Source organism: Bos indicus, chromosome 14 (assembly GCF_029378745.1).
Source record: "Bos indicus isolate NIAB-ARS_2022 breed Sahiwal x Tharparkar chromosome 14, NIAB-ARS_B.indTharparkar_mat_pri_1.0, whole genome shotgun sequence".
NCBI lineage: Eukaryota > Metazoa > Chordata > Mammalia > Artiodactyla > Bovidae > Bos > Bos indicus.
Window position 1 is genome coordinate 63,139,109 of NC_091773.1, and position 13,992 is coordinate 63,153,100.

At 42.0% G+C, this 13,992-nt stretch overlaps 1 protein-coding gene across 6 annotated transcripts in view; it reads right to left on the bottom strand.

The window, feature by feature from the left end:
• The window catches only part of GRHL2 (grainyhead like transcription factor 2), a 171,804-nt gene that overhangs the window by 123,020 nt on the left and 34,792 nt on the right, over positions 1-13,992 (bottom strand). For all 6 annotated transcript variants that reach the window (XM_070803090.1, XM_070803089.1, XM_070803088.1 and 3 more), the window contains exon 2: positions 3,970-4,165. In XM_070803090.1, the coding sequence (XP_070659191.1) occupies positions 3,970-4,165 (196 nt within the window). The remainder of the gene's footprint in view (positions 1-3,969; positions 4,166-13,992) is intronic.

The following is a 13,992-nucleotide window of genomic DNA, read 5'->3' on the forward strand; positions in this document are numbered from 1 at the left end:
GAGTACTGGAGTGGGGTGCCATTGCCTTCTCCGAAGTAGTGATGACTACTTATTTATTTGAGGTCTGGTTGATGTCCAATGTTATATAAGTTTCAGGTGTACAACACAGTAATCTCCAGTTTCTAAAGATCATACTACATTTAGTTATTATAAAATATTGGTGCTATTCCCTGTGTTGTACAATTTATCTTTGTAGCCTATTTATTTTATGCATAGTAGTTTGTAACCTTTAATCCCCACCCCAAACTTGCCCCTCCTCTCTCTCTTCCATCTCCCCACTGGTAACTACCAATTTGTTCTCTATATCTGAGTATGTTTCTTTTTTGTTATATTCACTGGTGTGTTTTTATTTTTTAGATTTCACATATAAGTGACATTATATAGCATTTGTCTTTCTCTGACATTTCACTAAACATAATATCCTCTTAGTCCATCCGCGTTGTTACAACTGGCAAGTTTCATTTTTATGACTGACCAGTATTCCACTGTGTGTGTGTGCGCGCACACACACCACATCTTTATCCACCCATCGATGGACACTTAGGTTGCTTCTATATCTTAGCAATTGTCAATAATGTTGCTATGAACAGTGAGGTACACATATCTTTGTGAATTAGTGTTTTGGGTTTTTTCTAATATATATCTGAGAGTGGAATTGTGGGGTCATATGGTAGTTCTATTTTTAGTTTTTTGAGAAACCTCCGTTTTCCAGTTGTTGAACCAATTTACATTCCCACCAACAGCGTAGGAGGGTTCCATTTTCTCCATATCCTCAAAGTGAGTTTTATGTAAACTCCCTACTCTGTATCTTAAAATATTTATGAAAGCAGAATTTCAACTTTCTTTTTAATATTAATAATGTACAAAAGGAGAGGTAATCTAGGTACCATATTTACTAATACTTTATCCTTTGAACCTATGGGAAATTAAATTCTTTCCTAAATTACTAATGAGTTTTGTTTCAAGGTATATTTCTCTTTTTCATTAATATGAAAGAACTGTCATCTAATAAAGATATCTGAAATTATGGCAGTAATGGAATAAAATCTGTTTTTAAAAAATAAGAACAATATGTTTCTTCAAAATTATCTTAATATATTTCTTCATAGTCTTATAAAACTATTACTAACATATTTGCTTAATGAAGTTATATAGGTTACCAAAAAGTTTTAATGACCCAAGTTATTAAATCATAGTCACTTTAATGATATGTTACCAGATTTTAATGAGTGTCAAGCTTAACTATTTTTTATAATAAATAAAAATTGCTTTGCAATTTCTAGGGATGAGATCATTTCCAAACATTAAGTATTAACACAAAAGTCTAATAAATCGAAACCCTCAAGAAGTAGCCTAGAACATGAAACAGTCTAACATGATAAGTTCTGTACCATCCTTAATACATTCTGAAAATGTTCACCCCAAAACGTTTAGAAATTATCCTTGTGTTTCTCAAATTAGCTTTTCAGTCAAAAAGGATTTAAATATATAAAACAGCCACAAACAAAAGAAGAAAAGAAAGCCTGCCGAGAAACCGTCTTTGTTTTTCAGGCTCAGTTTTTTTCGGGTGCTCCCTGTTCCGTGTAGGAAACTGCCCTGCTTGCATGAAATGGAGACTAGACCCTACCTTCTCTCATGTGGACCCCAGTTCCCAAATTTAAAGCCCCTTTTTGCTAGGTCACGAGTCATGTTGGGAATTGTATACCTTCACAAGACAGCTGTGAAATCTGCCAATTCCAGCTCTCTTAGTAAGGGGGAAAAGTCAGCCTAGACTGCAAGGGTGCAAGTGGAATGCCTTTCATTTATTTCTCCATCACTTTCTAACCATAAAAGATGCATTTATTTGAGTCAATAATATCCTCATTTAAAATAGCCTGGATGGGCCAACCTATCAGTTACTCAAACCTTGTATCGGGTTGGCCAAAATGTTTGCTCATAACAGCTTACAGAAAAACTTGAACCAACTTTTTGACCAACTCAATATCTCATCTTTAATAAGCACAGCTTGGGGCTTCCCTGTCTCAGATGGTGAAGAATCTGCCTGCAGTGCAGGAGACCCACCCAGGTTCGATCCCTGGGTCAGGAAGATTCCCTGGAGAAAGGAGTGGCAACCCATTCTAGTATTCTTGCCTGGAAAGTTCCATGGACAGCGGAGCCTGGCAGTACAGTCCATAAGGTCGCATAGAGTCAGACACAACTGAGAGACTAACAAGCACAACTTGGCTTGACTGTATTTTCTCTCCCCACAGAGGGAGCCCTCCTTAGAGTTTTAATAGAGAAAATTAGAGGAAGCTGGAAAAGGAATGAATAATTTTAGGGAACGTTGGTCAAAGAGTAGGCTTGGGGGTGGTCGGTCAGTGCCAGGGTTGGTACTGGTGTTGGTGTTGGTGGGAGATCCTTGGAAAGCATGAAAACTCTGGTTTAGGAGAGACACAGGAGGCAGCACAACTTGCAATGGTGGAGACTGCTGGAAGGAAACAGGAACTGGGATGCAGGAAGGAAGTAGGAAACCGAGACTGACGCTTAACTAAAATAGAAATTCCTCCCGTGTGATTTTCTCCTGATGGAGGGAGAGGGCAAGAGGAGGATTTAGTGCTTATTCTAAAGAGTTGCACCCAACCGGCAAAATAAACACAGCCATTTTCACCTTTGTGCCAATCCCAGCAGAAGCCCAGGTGTTTACAATCAAATCAGGCAATAAATATCCTCAATCAGTAAATACTTGTTGACTTTTTACATTTCAATGGTTCTAAGGAAGCAGGTCATACCAGATATAGTCCTTTATAGTAGAGACAGACCAATGTTTGTTCAATTTCCTGAAATACTCCTGTTTTGAAGGTACCTGTGACAAGTATTTTTATAATGCAAATGAATTACATTCATTTTGTTTTAAGGGTTTTTCAAAATAAATACTGAGTGCCCGGTGAAACAAAGGGAGACAGATTTTGGAATTGCTGCAAAAGTCTACCATAAAAGCATTCATTGGCGTATTTCTTACAAAAGTGAAAAATCTAGAAATCCTGATGTTTCTTATAAAATGGAATATCTAAAAGCAAACTAGGGAGTTCCCTGGCACTCCCGTGGTTAGGACTTGGCACTTTTACTGCTGCTTTCACTGCCATGGGACTGGGTTCAGTCCCTGGTCGGGGAACTAAGACCCTGCACATCACAGGGTTCAGCCAGAAAATAAATAAACAAAAACATAAAGGTTCTCATTCTTTCATGTATTTATTTCATTTTATTAATTTATTTATTTTTGGCTGCACCATGCATCATGAGGGATCTTAGTTCCCCAACCAGGGATGGAACCCATGCCCCCTTCAGTGGAAGCACAGAGTCTTAACCACTGATGGCCAGGGAAGTCCCACAGTACTTAATTTTAAAATAATAATAAAATAAGAAATAAAAGCAGCTTCAATGCCCCAAAACAGCAATGACTAAATTATGGTACAGCCACACAATGCAATATTCTTTATTCACCAAAAATCATAGAGTAAAAATGGCAGCAAAGAAGTACTGCAATATGATATGAAGTAGGAATTAAATGTGAAAGTGAAAGTCACTCAGTTGTGTCGGACTCTGCAACCCATGGACTATACAGTCCATGGAATTCTCCAGGCCAGAACACTGGAGTGGGTAGCCTTTCGCTTCTCCAGGGGATCTTCCCAACCCAGGGACTGAACCCAGGTCTCCTGCCTTGCAGGCATTAAATGTAGATACTATGTATGCTTGTAAACAGAGGGCACGGAAGTCAGTATCCGAAAGGAAAACTCCCTCTGGGCAGGGGTGAAGTTGGGCTTCATAGACGGGAAAGCAGGGAAGCAACGAGACAAGGAAGAGGCTGAGTTCCACGGTGAGTGTGGAAATACCCTTGGTTCTCTGGCCTGGGACGAAGTTTGCCCTCTCTGCCCACAGAGAGGGGCGGACCTAGGGGCCGAGGGCGGAGGGAGGCGGGGCTCCGCGGTCTACCTTGTAGTAGTCGTACAGCAGGCCAAGCGCGGCCGCGCTGTCCTCGTCACCGTTGATGCTCATCATTGCCTTGGTGGCCGCCGTCAGGGGGTTCTCCAAATACGACTTCCAGGCTTCATCCTCACTGGTGTAGGCTCTTCGGGTATTAAATGGAGGCTCACTGGGCATGGGCACTAAGGCCACCAGTCGTTTATTACTGCGAAAGCAAGAGAAATTAGATTCCTGATCAGAGAAGTGTTCTTTTTTCCCACTAAATATACACGTGGAATAAAAATATGCACGTTATTTGGTTCACTTGTACTTCCCCAGAATGGAAGAGAAGGAAGATTAAGACCAAAGTGATGGTCCCGTCACATTGATAAAGCCACTGATTTATTTCTTTACTGTCCAGGAGAGGTAATAATGGCCTTTAAAAGGTAGTGTAGAAGTAGTGTAAGTTGACTCCCTCCACACTCAGCTTTTCATAACCAATCAGTTCAGGAGCCAAATCATTTTATTTGATTATCCTTCATTAATATATATTAGAATGAAATCTTGGAAGGGAACAGGTTTCATTTAATTCTGTAAGTTCTAGTGTATAAATATGTGCAACACATTAAAAGTCATTGGCGTGTTAATGGCAGTTAAAAAACAGTTTTATCTAGTGTAATTTACACTATGAAGTGAAGTCAAGTTGCTCAGTCGTGTCCGACTCTTTGCGACCCCATGGACTGTGGTCTACCAGGCTCCTCTGTCCATGGGATTTTCCAGGCAATAGTCCTGGAGTGGATTGCCATTTCCCTATAGACCAATCCATGTCCTTTAATTTAAAAGGCAATAGAAGCTACAGAAACAAGGCGCAAGGAGTACTGCAGATATGATGCATCATACGGATGTGAAGCAACAGGAAAGAGATGAACTCTGTACATGAGTCCTGTGTTCCATGGGATCCTACTATATTTAAAGGACATCGAAGCTACAGATCATAAAAGATCATCATGGAGAGTGAGGAGGGCACCTGGAGAATCTTCAGCAGACAAGAGGGGTTGGAGCTGTCGGTCCTAACCAAGCCAAACTCAGGTAAAGCAGGAAATGACCATCAAAGCAATTTTTTAAGGAGGATTCAATAATAACTCAAGTACCTGGTGGTTCAGATGGTAAAGAATCCACCTGCAATGCAGGTGACTCACCTGGGTTTGATCCCTAGGTCGAGAAGATCCCCTGGAGAAGGGAATGGCTACCCACTCCAGTATTCTTGCCTGGATAATTCCATGGATAGAGGAGCCTGGTGGGCTATACTCCACAGAGTTGCAAAGAGTTGGACACAACTGAGTGACTTTCACTTTCACCTCTAAACCACCACAGTCCTCAGCAGCACACCCCAGGCTTGTTCATTGAAATGAAATCAGAAAGTAACAATGAGACATTGTATTTCAGTAACACCTGGGTCTACTCAGGGTAACCTGACACAGAGAAGTGGCAGGGCTGCAAAGGCAGCATGTACGCCAATCAGTGGAAATTCATCCAGCAAGAACCGATGGTCATTCAGTAAAGACAAACCTTTTTGCTGGTATTCCTGCAGGGCCCTCAACGGTAGATGGTCTTCCAGCTCACTTTGTGATGGAACACTGGTGTGAACTCACAACAAAGGCTGTGTTGAGGGCCCTTTGTGTGGAGGCATGGTGTCATGCATTGACGGAGGGTCAGAAAATGACACTGACATTGGTGACATATGTTGGGGGGTGCGAGTGGGAAATCCACATTGAGCAGAGTGGAATTTTAGATGGTCTCCAAATTTTAGATGGTTTGAACTCTTTGTGCCAGTGGTTTGGTGGAACTGATTGGGAGGAAAGAGAAAATAATGACCCAACTGTACATGAATTGAATTAAAAGGGTAAAAACCAAGTTTCTGGAAGTAAACAGGAAAATCCTGGTGGAAGGCCTTTCTAACCATTCGGCTGTGTGGTGACACAGAGCAGCACAGTCTCTGGAAGTGAGTCTCTGTTCACTGTTTACCGAGGAGGAACACTGCCTGAGGTTCGGTTTCTTCGTGCCTTACATAAAGACAGCACTATTTTCAGTTTCTTGAGGAACCTCCATACTGTTTTTTCCTTAGTGAAGTGAGTGAGTGAAAGTTGCTCAGTTGTGTCCAACTCTTTGTGACCCCCTGGACTGTATAATCCATGGAATTCTCCAGACCAGAATACTGGAGTGGGTAGCCTATCCCTTCTCCAGGGGATTTTCCCAACCCAGGAATCAAACCAGGATCTCCTGCATGGCTGGCGGATTCTTTACCAACCCTTTTCCCTTAGCGGCTGCACCAATTTACATTCTCACCAAGGCTGTAGGAGGCTTCCCTTCTCTCCACACCCTCTCCAGCATCTATTGCTTCTGGATTTTTTGATGACAGCCATTCTGACTGATGTGAACAAATAACCAACAAGGACCTACTGTATAGCACAGGGAACTCTGCTTAATATCATGGAACAACCTAACTGGGGAAAGAATTTGAAAAAGGATACATGTATATGTATAAGTGAATCACTTTGTGGTCCAACTGACACTAACACAACGTTATTAATCAACTCTACTCCAATATAAAACAGAAAGTTAAAACACCAAGCACAGCAATGCCTACCCTACTAACCTCACAGTATGACTGTGAGAACTCAATAAGATAATGGATAAATCAACTGTAAACTGAACAAGTATTACTCTCACAGCACAGTTCTATATTCCTATAAAGTTTGAGGGCATAGCAACTTTTGGTTACAACGTAGAAGTGCTAAAGGTAATCATTAATTAAGGGAGTCTGAAGTTGTTTACTTAGCTGTTTTCCACAAGAGCCCAACAGACACCAAATATCATGCTATATGTGGAGGGGGTGATGGCAAAGGACATGGGCACTGCCCTGTAGCCCACGAAGCCTACAGGAAGGGAAAGCAAGCACCAGTGTTACATGAGTGATGAGCGTGAGAAATGAACAGTGTCATGAGTGAGGATTCATGACAGAGGGGACTAACTTAGCCAGAGGATCCAGGAGGAAGCAAAGCTTCCACAAAGACCTGAAGGAAAAGCAGGAGAGTGCTGGTCAGTGGTGAAATGGGCAGATGTGGGGAAAAAAATTTTTAAGTGAAGAGTGTATTGATAATGCAAAATAATGGGATTTTCCAACAAAAGGAGCACATTTGTATTCATTTTGGAGAGTCCAAGAAATGTACATATTTTATATACACTGGCGTATTCGTCATAAAAAAAGAAGGAAATAATGCCATTTGCAGCAACACAGATGGACCTAGAGATGATCATACTAAGTGAAGTAAGTCAGAGAAAGACAAATACCATATGAGTATCCCTTATGTGTGGAATCTAAAATATGGCACAAATGAAGTTATCCACAAAAGCAGAAACAGACTCACAGACATAGAGAACAGACTTGTGATTGCTAATGGCAGGCGAGGTGGGGGAGGGATGGGGTGGGAGTTTGGGGTTAGCCAATGCAAACTAGTACACAGAGAACGGCTAAACACCAAAGCCCTACTGGATAGCGCAGGGACCTACATTCAATATCTTGTGATAAACCATAATGGGAAAGGATATAAAAAAAGAATGTATACATATATGGATAATTGAATCTCTTCACTGTGCAGCAGAAATTAATACAATATCATAAATCAACTACTCCTCAACGTAAAAAAAAAAATTTTACACACATTTTGATTTAATAGTAAAACAGCTTTTCCACGTTGTGGACATTACTAATCACAGAGGATAGAGTTGGATTTAGAGACAGAATTTTGGCGGACTCCTAAGAGTCTGTAAGTGGGAGAAATGAAGTCTCTGGGAGGACCAAGAGGGAAGGCGGTGCTGGTGGGCCCCACGGGGCAGTGCCATTACCACCCCTCCCAGTCACTAGAAGAAGCCACTCTGCAGCCTTCACTTAGAGGGCAAATTAGAGGAATCTGATTCCTAACTGCTGCCCAGGAGCGCCCACACATCATGTATACTTCCTAAAACCATGCAGCAGGAAGGAAGAGCTTTACGTTACTTGTAGTGACCTCACCACTGAAAAAGATGGGGATTTGACTCTCCTTACTTAAGAAAAGTGGGGAGGTGGGGTGGGGTTGGGGTGGGGGTGGAGTGTTAATTACAACACTGGCTAATCTCCAAAATTTAGCAGGAAGCGCCAGGGTGAAGGATAAGAGCCAACTCTTGATTTACACTAAATAGGGTCCTCATTCACTGGAGAGATTTTTTTCCTGAGTCTTCCTTCTTCTCCGTTCTGCTAAGTCTCCTGGATTGCTGATTTCATATGTTCCCAGCACAAACGTTCACTCATAAATCTAGATTCATCAGCTTTTCTATGAAGAAATGCTTGATGAATCTTTACACGATCAATAGAAAAAAAATATTCTGGGAAAGTACAACCTTGCTAGCTGTTTCTGTTCACATTTTTTGATGGCCAAAGGAGTTTTATGCTCTTCCCTTTAACTGCATAATGACTTTGTTGTGTTTTTTTTTTCCTTAGATTATAATCTCTCCGGTACAGAGCACTGTTGAATAAAGCTTGGTTTAATAAAAACAGAACAATCTCTCTGGTACACTGAGCAAAAATGTAGACCTGTAAAGAAAGGAAAGTTTTCACAGAACAGCTTTTACCAAAGTTTGGAACACTTTCTGAGGGTGAGTTTCATCATTGCTTTTTTGGAATGGCAGTTCTAATCATGCACCAGTCAGCTTTTTAAATATCCTTTCAGTAGCTTTAGGTGTGCACTTTTCAGAGTTGCCTTGAACTATACACCTGATCCCTGTTCTTCCTTGGAGGAAAGTTTACATTAGCACCTGAGTATTCCCAGCAAGGCTAAAGGCCTTGTTAGATCATAGATATTTTTTTTTTTTTGTCTTTCATTTGTTTCTTTAATCCACTACTTCATTTTGTTGATGCTGGGAGAAAAACTAACAGATGAATGAGTCATCAGCTGAAGTAGTGAAAGAGGTGGAGCATTCATGAGACTGAGATCATAACCCACAGGTCAAGAAAAACTCCAGATCACTCTACCACAACCTACCATGCCCCGGGGCATTAGTAAGAGTCTAACAGAGGGAAGGCTTTGCTGGGGAAAAGCTTACAGAACTGAACACATAATGCCTTCACCTCCTAAAAATATGTGCAGTAATAGTCAACAAATTCAGACATAAATTCATTTCACTTGGGACCACAGAAAACCAGGACAGTGAAGTTTTCACTTCAAATTATCAGTTTGAATTCATTTCTTACCATTCTTTAAAAAAAAAAAAAAAATTCCTAGAAGAGCTTTAGTCTTTCTTTGTGGGGAGGGTTGTTTGGGAGCTTTTTGCCTTAATCTAGGGGGAGAATGGTTAAACTTCAGTTTCAATCTCAGCTCTGTCAATTTCTGAATTTGGATGAGGTACTTTACTTCTTCAAGCTTCTGTTTCTTCCTCTGTATCATATCAGACTTACAGTGTTGTTCTAAAGGTAAACTCAGATATTCACATACAATGAGCCTGGTACATTACAGATCTTCTATAAATAATAGTTAGAAGTATTCTCTTTAGAACTGATTCTATTAATGACCCCCACTCAAAATCCTCCAGAGAAGGAATGGCAACCCACTCCAGTACTCTTGCCTGGAAAATCCCATGGATGGAGGAGCCTGGTAGGCTGCAGTCCATGGGGTCGCAAAGAGTCAGACATGACTGAGGGACTTCACTGTCACTTTTCACTTTCATGCACTGGAGAAGGCAATGGCAACCCACTCCAGAGTTCCTGCCTGGAGAATCCCAAGGACGGAGGAGCCTGGTAGGCTGCCGTCTACGGGGTTGCACACGACTGAAGCGACTTAGCAGCAGCACCCAAAATCCAACAGACGGCTCTCCGTTCTTAATCTCCTTGGATTTTCTTGGCCATTTCTCACTTCTTGCCTGGCCTGGCTTCTAAGATACTGTACAAGTGCAGTTCTCCTCTACAGCCAAACATTCTTTTCCAATTACTACTCTGTGTGCATGAGAAGTCGCTTCAGTCATGTCTGACTCTTTGCAACCCTATGGACTATAGCCCACCAGGCTCCTCTGTCCATGGGATTCTCCAGGCAAGAATACTGGAGTAGGCTGCCATGCAGATCTCCAGGGGATATTCCCAATTCAGGGATCAAACCCCCATCTCTTACATCTCCTGTGTTGGCAAGCAGGTTCTTTACCACGAGCGCCACCTGCAAAGCCGAAGTTCTCCTCTCCTCTTCCTGTTCTCTAACTCTCATCATTTCTGGGCCCTTGGTTCTCTTCTCTCCCTTGTTGATTCACACAGCTTTCATTCATCCTCTATTTTCATGTCTAACAGACATGTATCACCTAAGAGCCGGTTCTGCCTTCTCTCTTAGACGTCCTGTTGTCGACTTAAACTCAATTCAAAACTATGGTAACCATCATTTCTCAGTTGAGCACAACTCATCATCCCCTGTCCCTAGTTATCCAGAGCCAAATCTTATGTACTGGTTTAAAATATAGACTCTGTGGGCAGGGAGGTGGGAGGGGACACCCATGGCTGATTCATGTCACTGTGTGGCAAAACCCACCACAATATTGTAAAGTAATTAGCCTCCAATTAAAATAAATACATTTAAAATAAAAAATAAAATATAGCTTCTGGAGCCAGATGGCCTGGGTGTAAATCCTGGCTGCACCGCTTACTAACTGTGTAACCTTGGTTGAGTTAGTTAACCTTTCTGGGCATCAGTTTCCTCACCTGTAAAACTGAGATGTACTCCCAAATGAAACAGAATAATAATATGCACTCTCTAGGATTTTCTCAGAATTAAAATTGACACAGTATAAAAGTCTTACGTGTGTTAGCTATTATACTTTCTCTTTGTCCCTTATATGGAGTCAGTCACAGTATCCACGATCACAGTTTTAGTCTTACCTCTTCATGCCTCCATGTGGTCTCGTTATCCTTCAGCTTTCCCCCCCTTCAATCTCTATTGAAGCCCTGTGGAATCACCTTCATAGTTAATTACTTTCAAGAGTGTTCTATGTTTCTTCACCACCTATAATATGGAGCCCCAAATTCTCCATCTGATACTTAGGATTCTCCATGATCAGCCCCCTACCTACCTCTCAAAATTTATTCCTACTTGCTTAGCATAAGGAGTTGAACCATTTAGCTGAAATTCCGCAAAAAAGCCCCATTTCTATATCCATGCTTTTGCTCAGACTGTTCCCCTGCCTGAAATTGCCTTCCTGCTTCTCTCCATCTAAACTCTACTCTTAGCAAAGTCCAGCACCAACATCCCATCTTGTAGAAAATACTCCCTGGTTGTTCCTATTTGAGTTTTTAAGGGCTTTCCTGTACTACAAACTCCTACAGTATGTATATTATTTACTACATGTGCTGTGCTGTGCTAAGTCTCTCAGTCGTGTCCAACTCTTTGTGACCCCATGGACTGTAACCCACCAGGCTCCTCTGTCCATGGGGATTCTCTAGGCAAGAATACTGGAGTGGGTAGCCATGCCCTCCTGCAGGGATCTTCCCAACCCAGAGATCAAACCCAGGTCTCCCGCACTGCAGGCGGATTCTTTACCGTCTGAGCTACCAGGGAAGCCCAAGAATACTGGAGTGGGTGGCCTATCCCTTCTCCAGGGGATCTTCCTGACCCAGGAATCGAACCAGGGTCTCCTGCATTGCAGGCAGATTCTTTACCAGCTGAGCTACCAGGGAAGCCCATTTACTACATATTCTACCATTTAATTTTTACTATGCAAAGAATACCAAATATGGAGAGAAAACTGTTATTCAGTTGTTAGATCCACCAAGATCTAACAACTGTTATTCAGCTGCTAAAACTATACCAAGAAAGTAGTATTTGTTAATCAAAAAGCCAGAAGTTCCCGTACATAGTCCAGTCTATCCTACACCACGTCCTTGACCTGCCTTGGATTCCCAACCTGCCTGACTTCACTCAAAGATCTGTGAATCCCTCTTCTCCAACTTTGCACTGGCTTTGTTTCTGAAAGCACTAGTCCCCACTCTATCACACATACGTGCACACACACACACACCTCCCTGAGTCGAGGAGCACACCTAGACACCTGGACTGGCCCTAGGCACTTATCTCTTAAAAGGCAACTACCACAGAGTCATCCATGAACCTTTATTTTCTTCCATCCACTTCATTTAAAAGTCCTATAGATATTACCTTCAAAATATACCTAGACTGTGGCCTCTTCTCACCATTCCACTGCAAGTATGCTGCTGCAAGCCACCCTCATCTTCTACTTGGATTACTGCAATTGTCTCTGAGGTAGGCAACCTCTACTACAGGCTCCCAAAAATCCTTGCCTCCTAGAACTCACAGCCTTGTGGAGTGCCCACCCACACTGTACCAGACTTTGATATGATGAATAGCAGATGGCAAAAGTGAGAGTATGGCACTCCTAGAATTAGATACTGAAAGTCTTCCATTTTGGTAAGTCTCTCTCTTTCTCTCTCTTTCTCCTCTCTTATTCTGGGGAAACCAAACTGCCATATTATGGTGAGGAACTGAAGCCTTGACTAACAATTAATGAGAAACTGAAGACCACCACCAACCCGTGAGGGAGCTTAGTACATCCTGCAGTCAAAGTCAAGTGCAAAATCAGTTATAGCCCCAGATGACAGCCTGAGTGAAGCCTTACAGAGACCCTGAGCCACAACCATCTCCAGCTAAGCAACTCTTAGACTCCTGACCATCAGAAACTGTGTAAGATAATGTTTGCTATTTTAGCTGCTAAATGTTTAGATACTATGTTACCCAGCAACAGAGAGTTAATACTGTTTCTGAATAAACCTCCCAGCTTTCACCTTTGTGGCCCCCTCTCTCCAGTCTATTCTCAACAAAGCAGCATCTAGGGAAATCCCATTAAGACATAAATCAGATCAGGCTACTCCCATCCTCAGTCCTATATTATCCCCATTTTCCTTAGAGGTCAAGGTCCTTCCAGCGGCCTTCCAGGTCCTACAGAACCTCTCCTCCCTTACTTCTCCCAGCTTCCCTCCTGGTACTCTCTCCCCTTGTCATCCTCCGCCCTCATTGTGATCCTCTTCCTTGGTCTCCATGTCTCTACCTTCAGGTCTTGGCTCCAGCTGTTTTTCATCTTTCTGGAATGCTCTTTCCCCCAATATCCCCTCATAACTCTCTCGCTGCCTCTAAACTTCTGCCCAGATCTCAGCACAGTGAGACTTAATCCTGGCTACCTTTATTAATGCAGTGACCTGCCTCCACCCACCCTCATTGTTGTTCAGTCACTAAGTCATGTCCAACTCTGTGACCCCAAAGACTGCAGCACATCAGGCTTCCCTGTCCTTCACCATCTCCTGGAGTTTGCTCAAATATATGTCCACTGAGTCGGTGATACCACCTACCCTAAAAATCTCAATTCCTCCAAACTTTACATCTCCCTTATACAGCTTCTATTTTTTTTTAAAAAAAGTATTTATTTATTTGACTGTGCTGGGTCTTAGTTGCAGCGTGTGGGATCCCCAAGTGTGGCTTGTGGGATTTAACTCCCCAACCAAGAATCAAACCATCACCCCCTTTCCAGCATTGGGAGCACAGAGTCTGAGCCACTGGACTACCAGGGAAATCCCTTCTCCTTTCTTCCCTGGTAGTCACCATCTGCTCATACAATGTAGACTACTTACTATGTTCTGAGTTCATGGCCTATCTACCCCCATGAGAATGTAAGCTCCACGGGATGGAGATTCTTTTTTTTTTTCCTCATGGATGTATCACAAGCATTGAATGATGCCTGCCACTCAATTAAATTTGTTGAATGAGTGAATAAAAGTTCAGCTGAAGAATTGAAGTGTAAGTTAGAGTTTAAAGTACTAGGAAGATCACAACATTGTAAATCAATTATACCCCAATAAAAATTAATTTTTTAAAAAGGTTAAAAAGTAAAGAGTCAAGTACTATGAAGGGATTGGGCGAGCTATTTTTTCCGTTTTGATAAAATCAGTTTATAGTATATTTGTAAATTGGTTGTGAA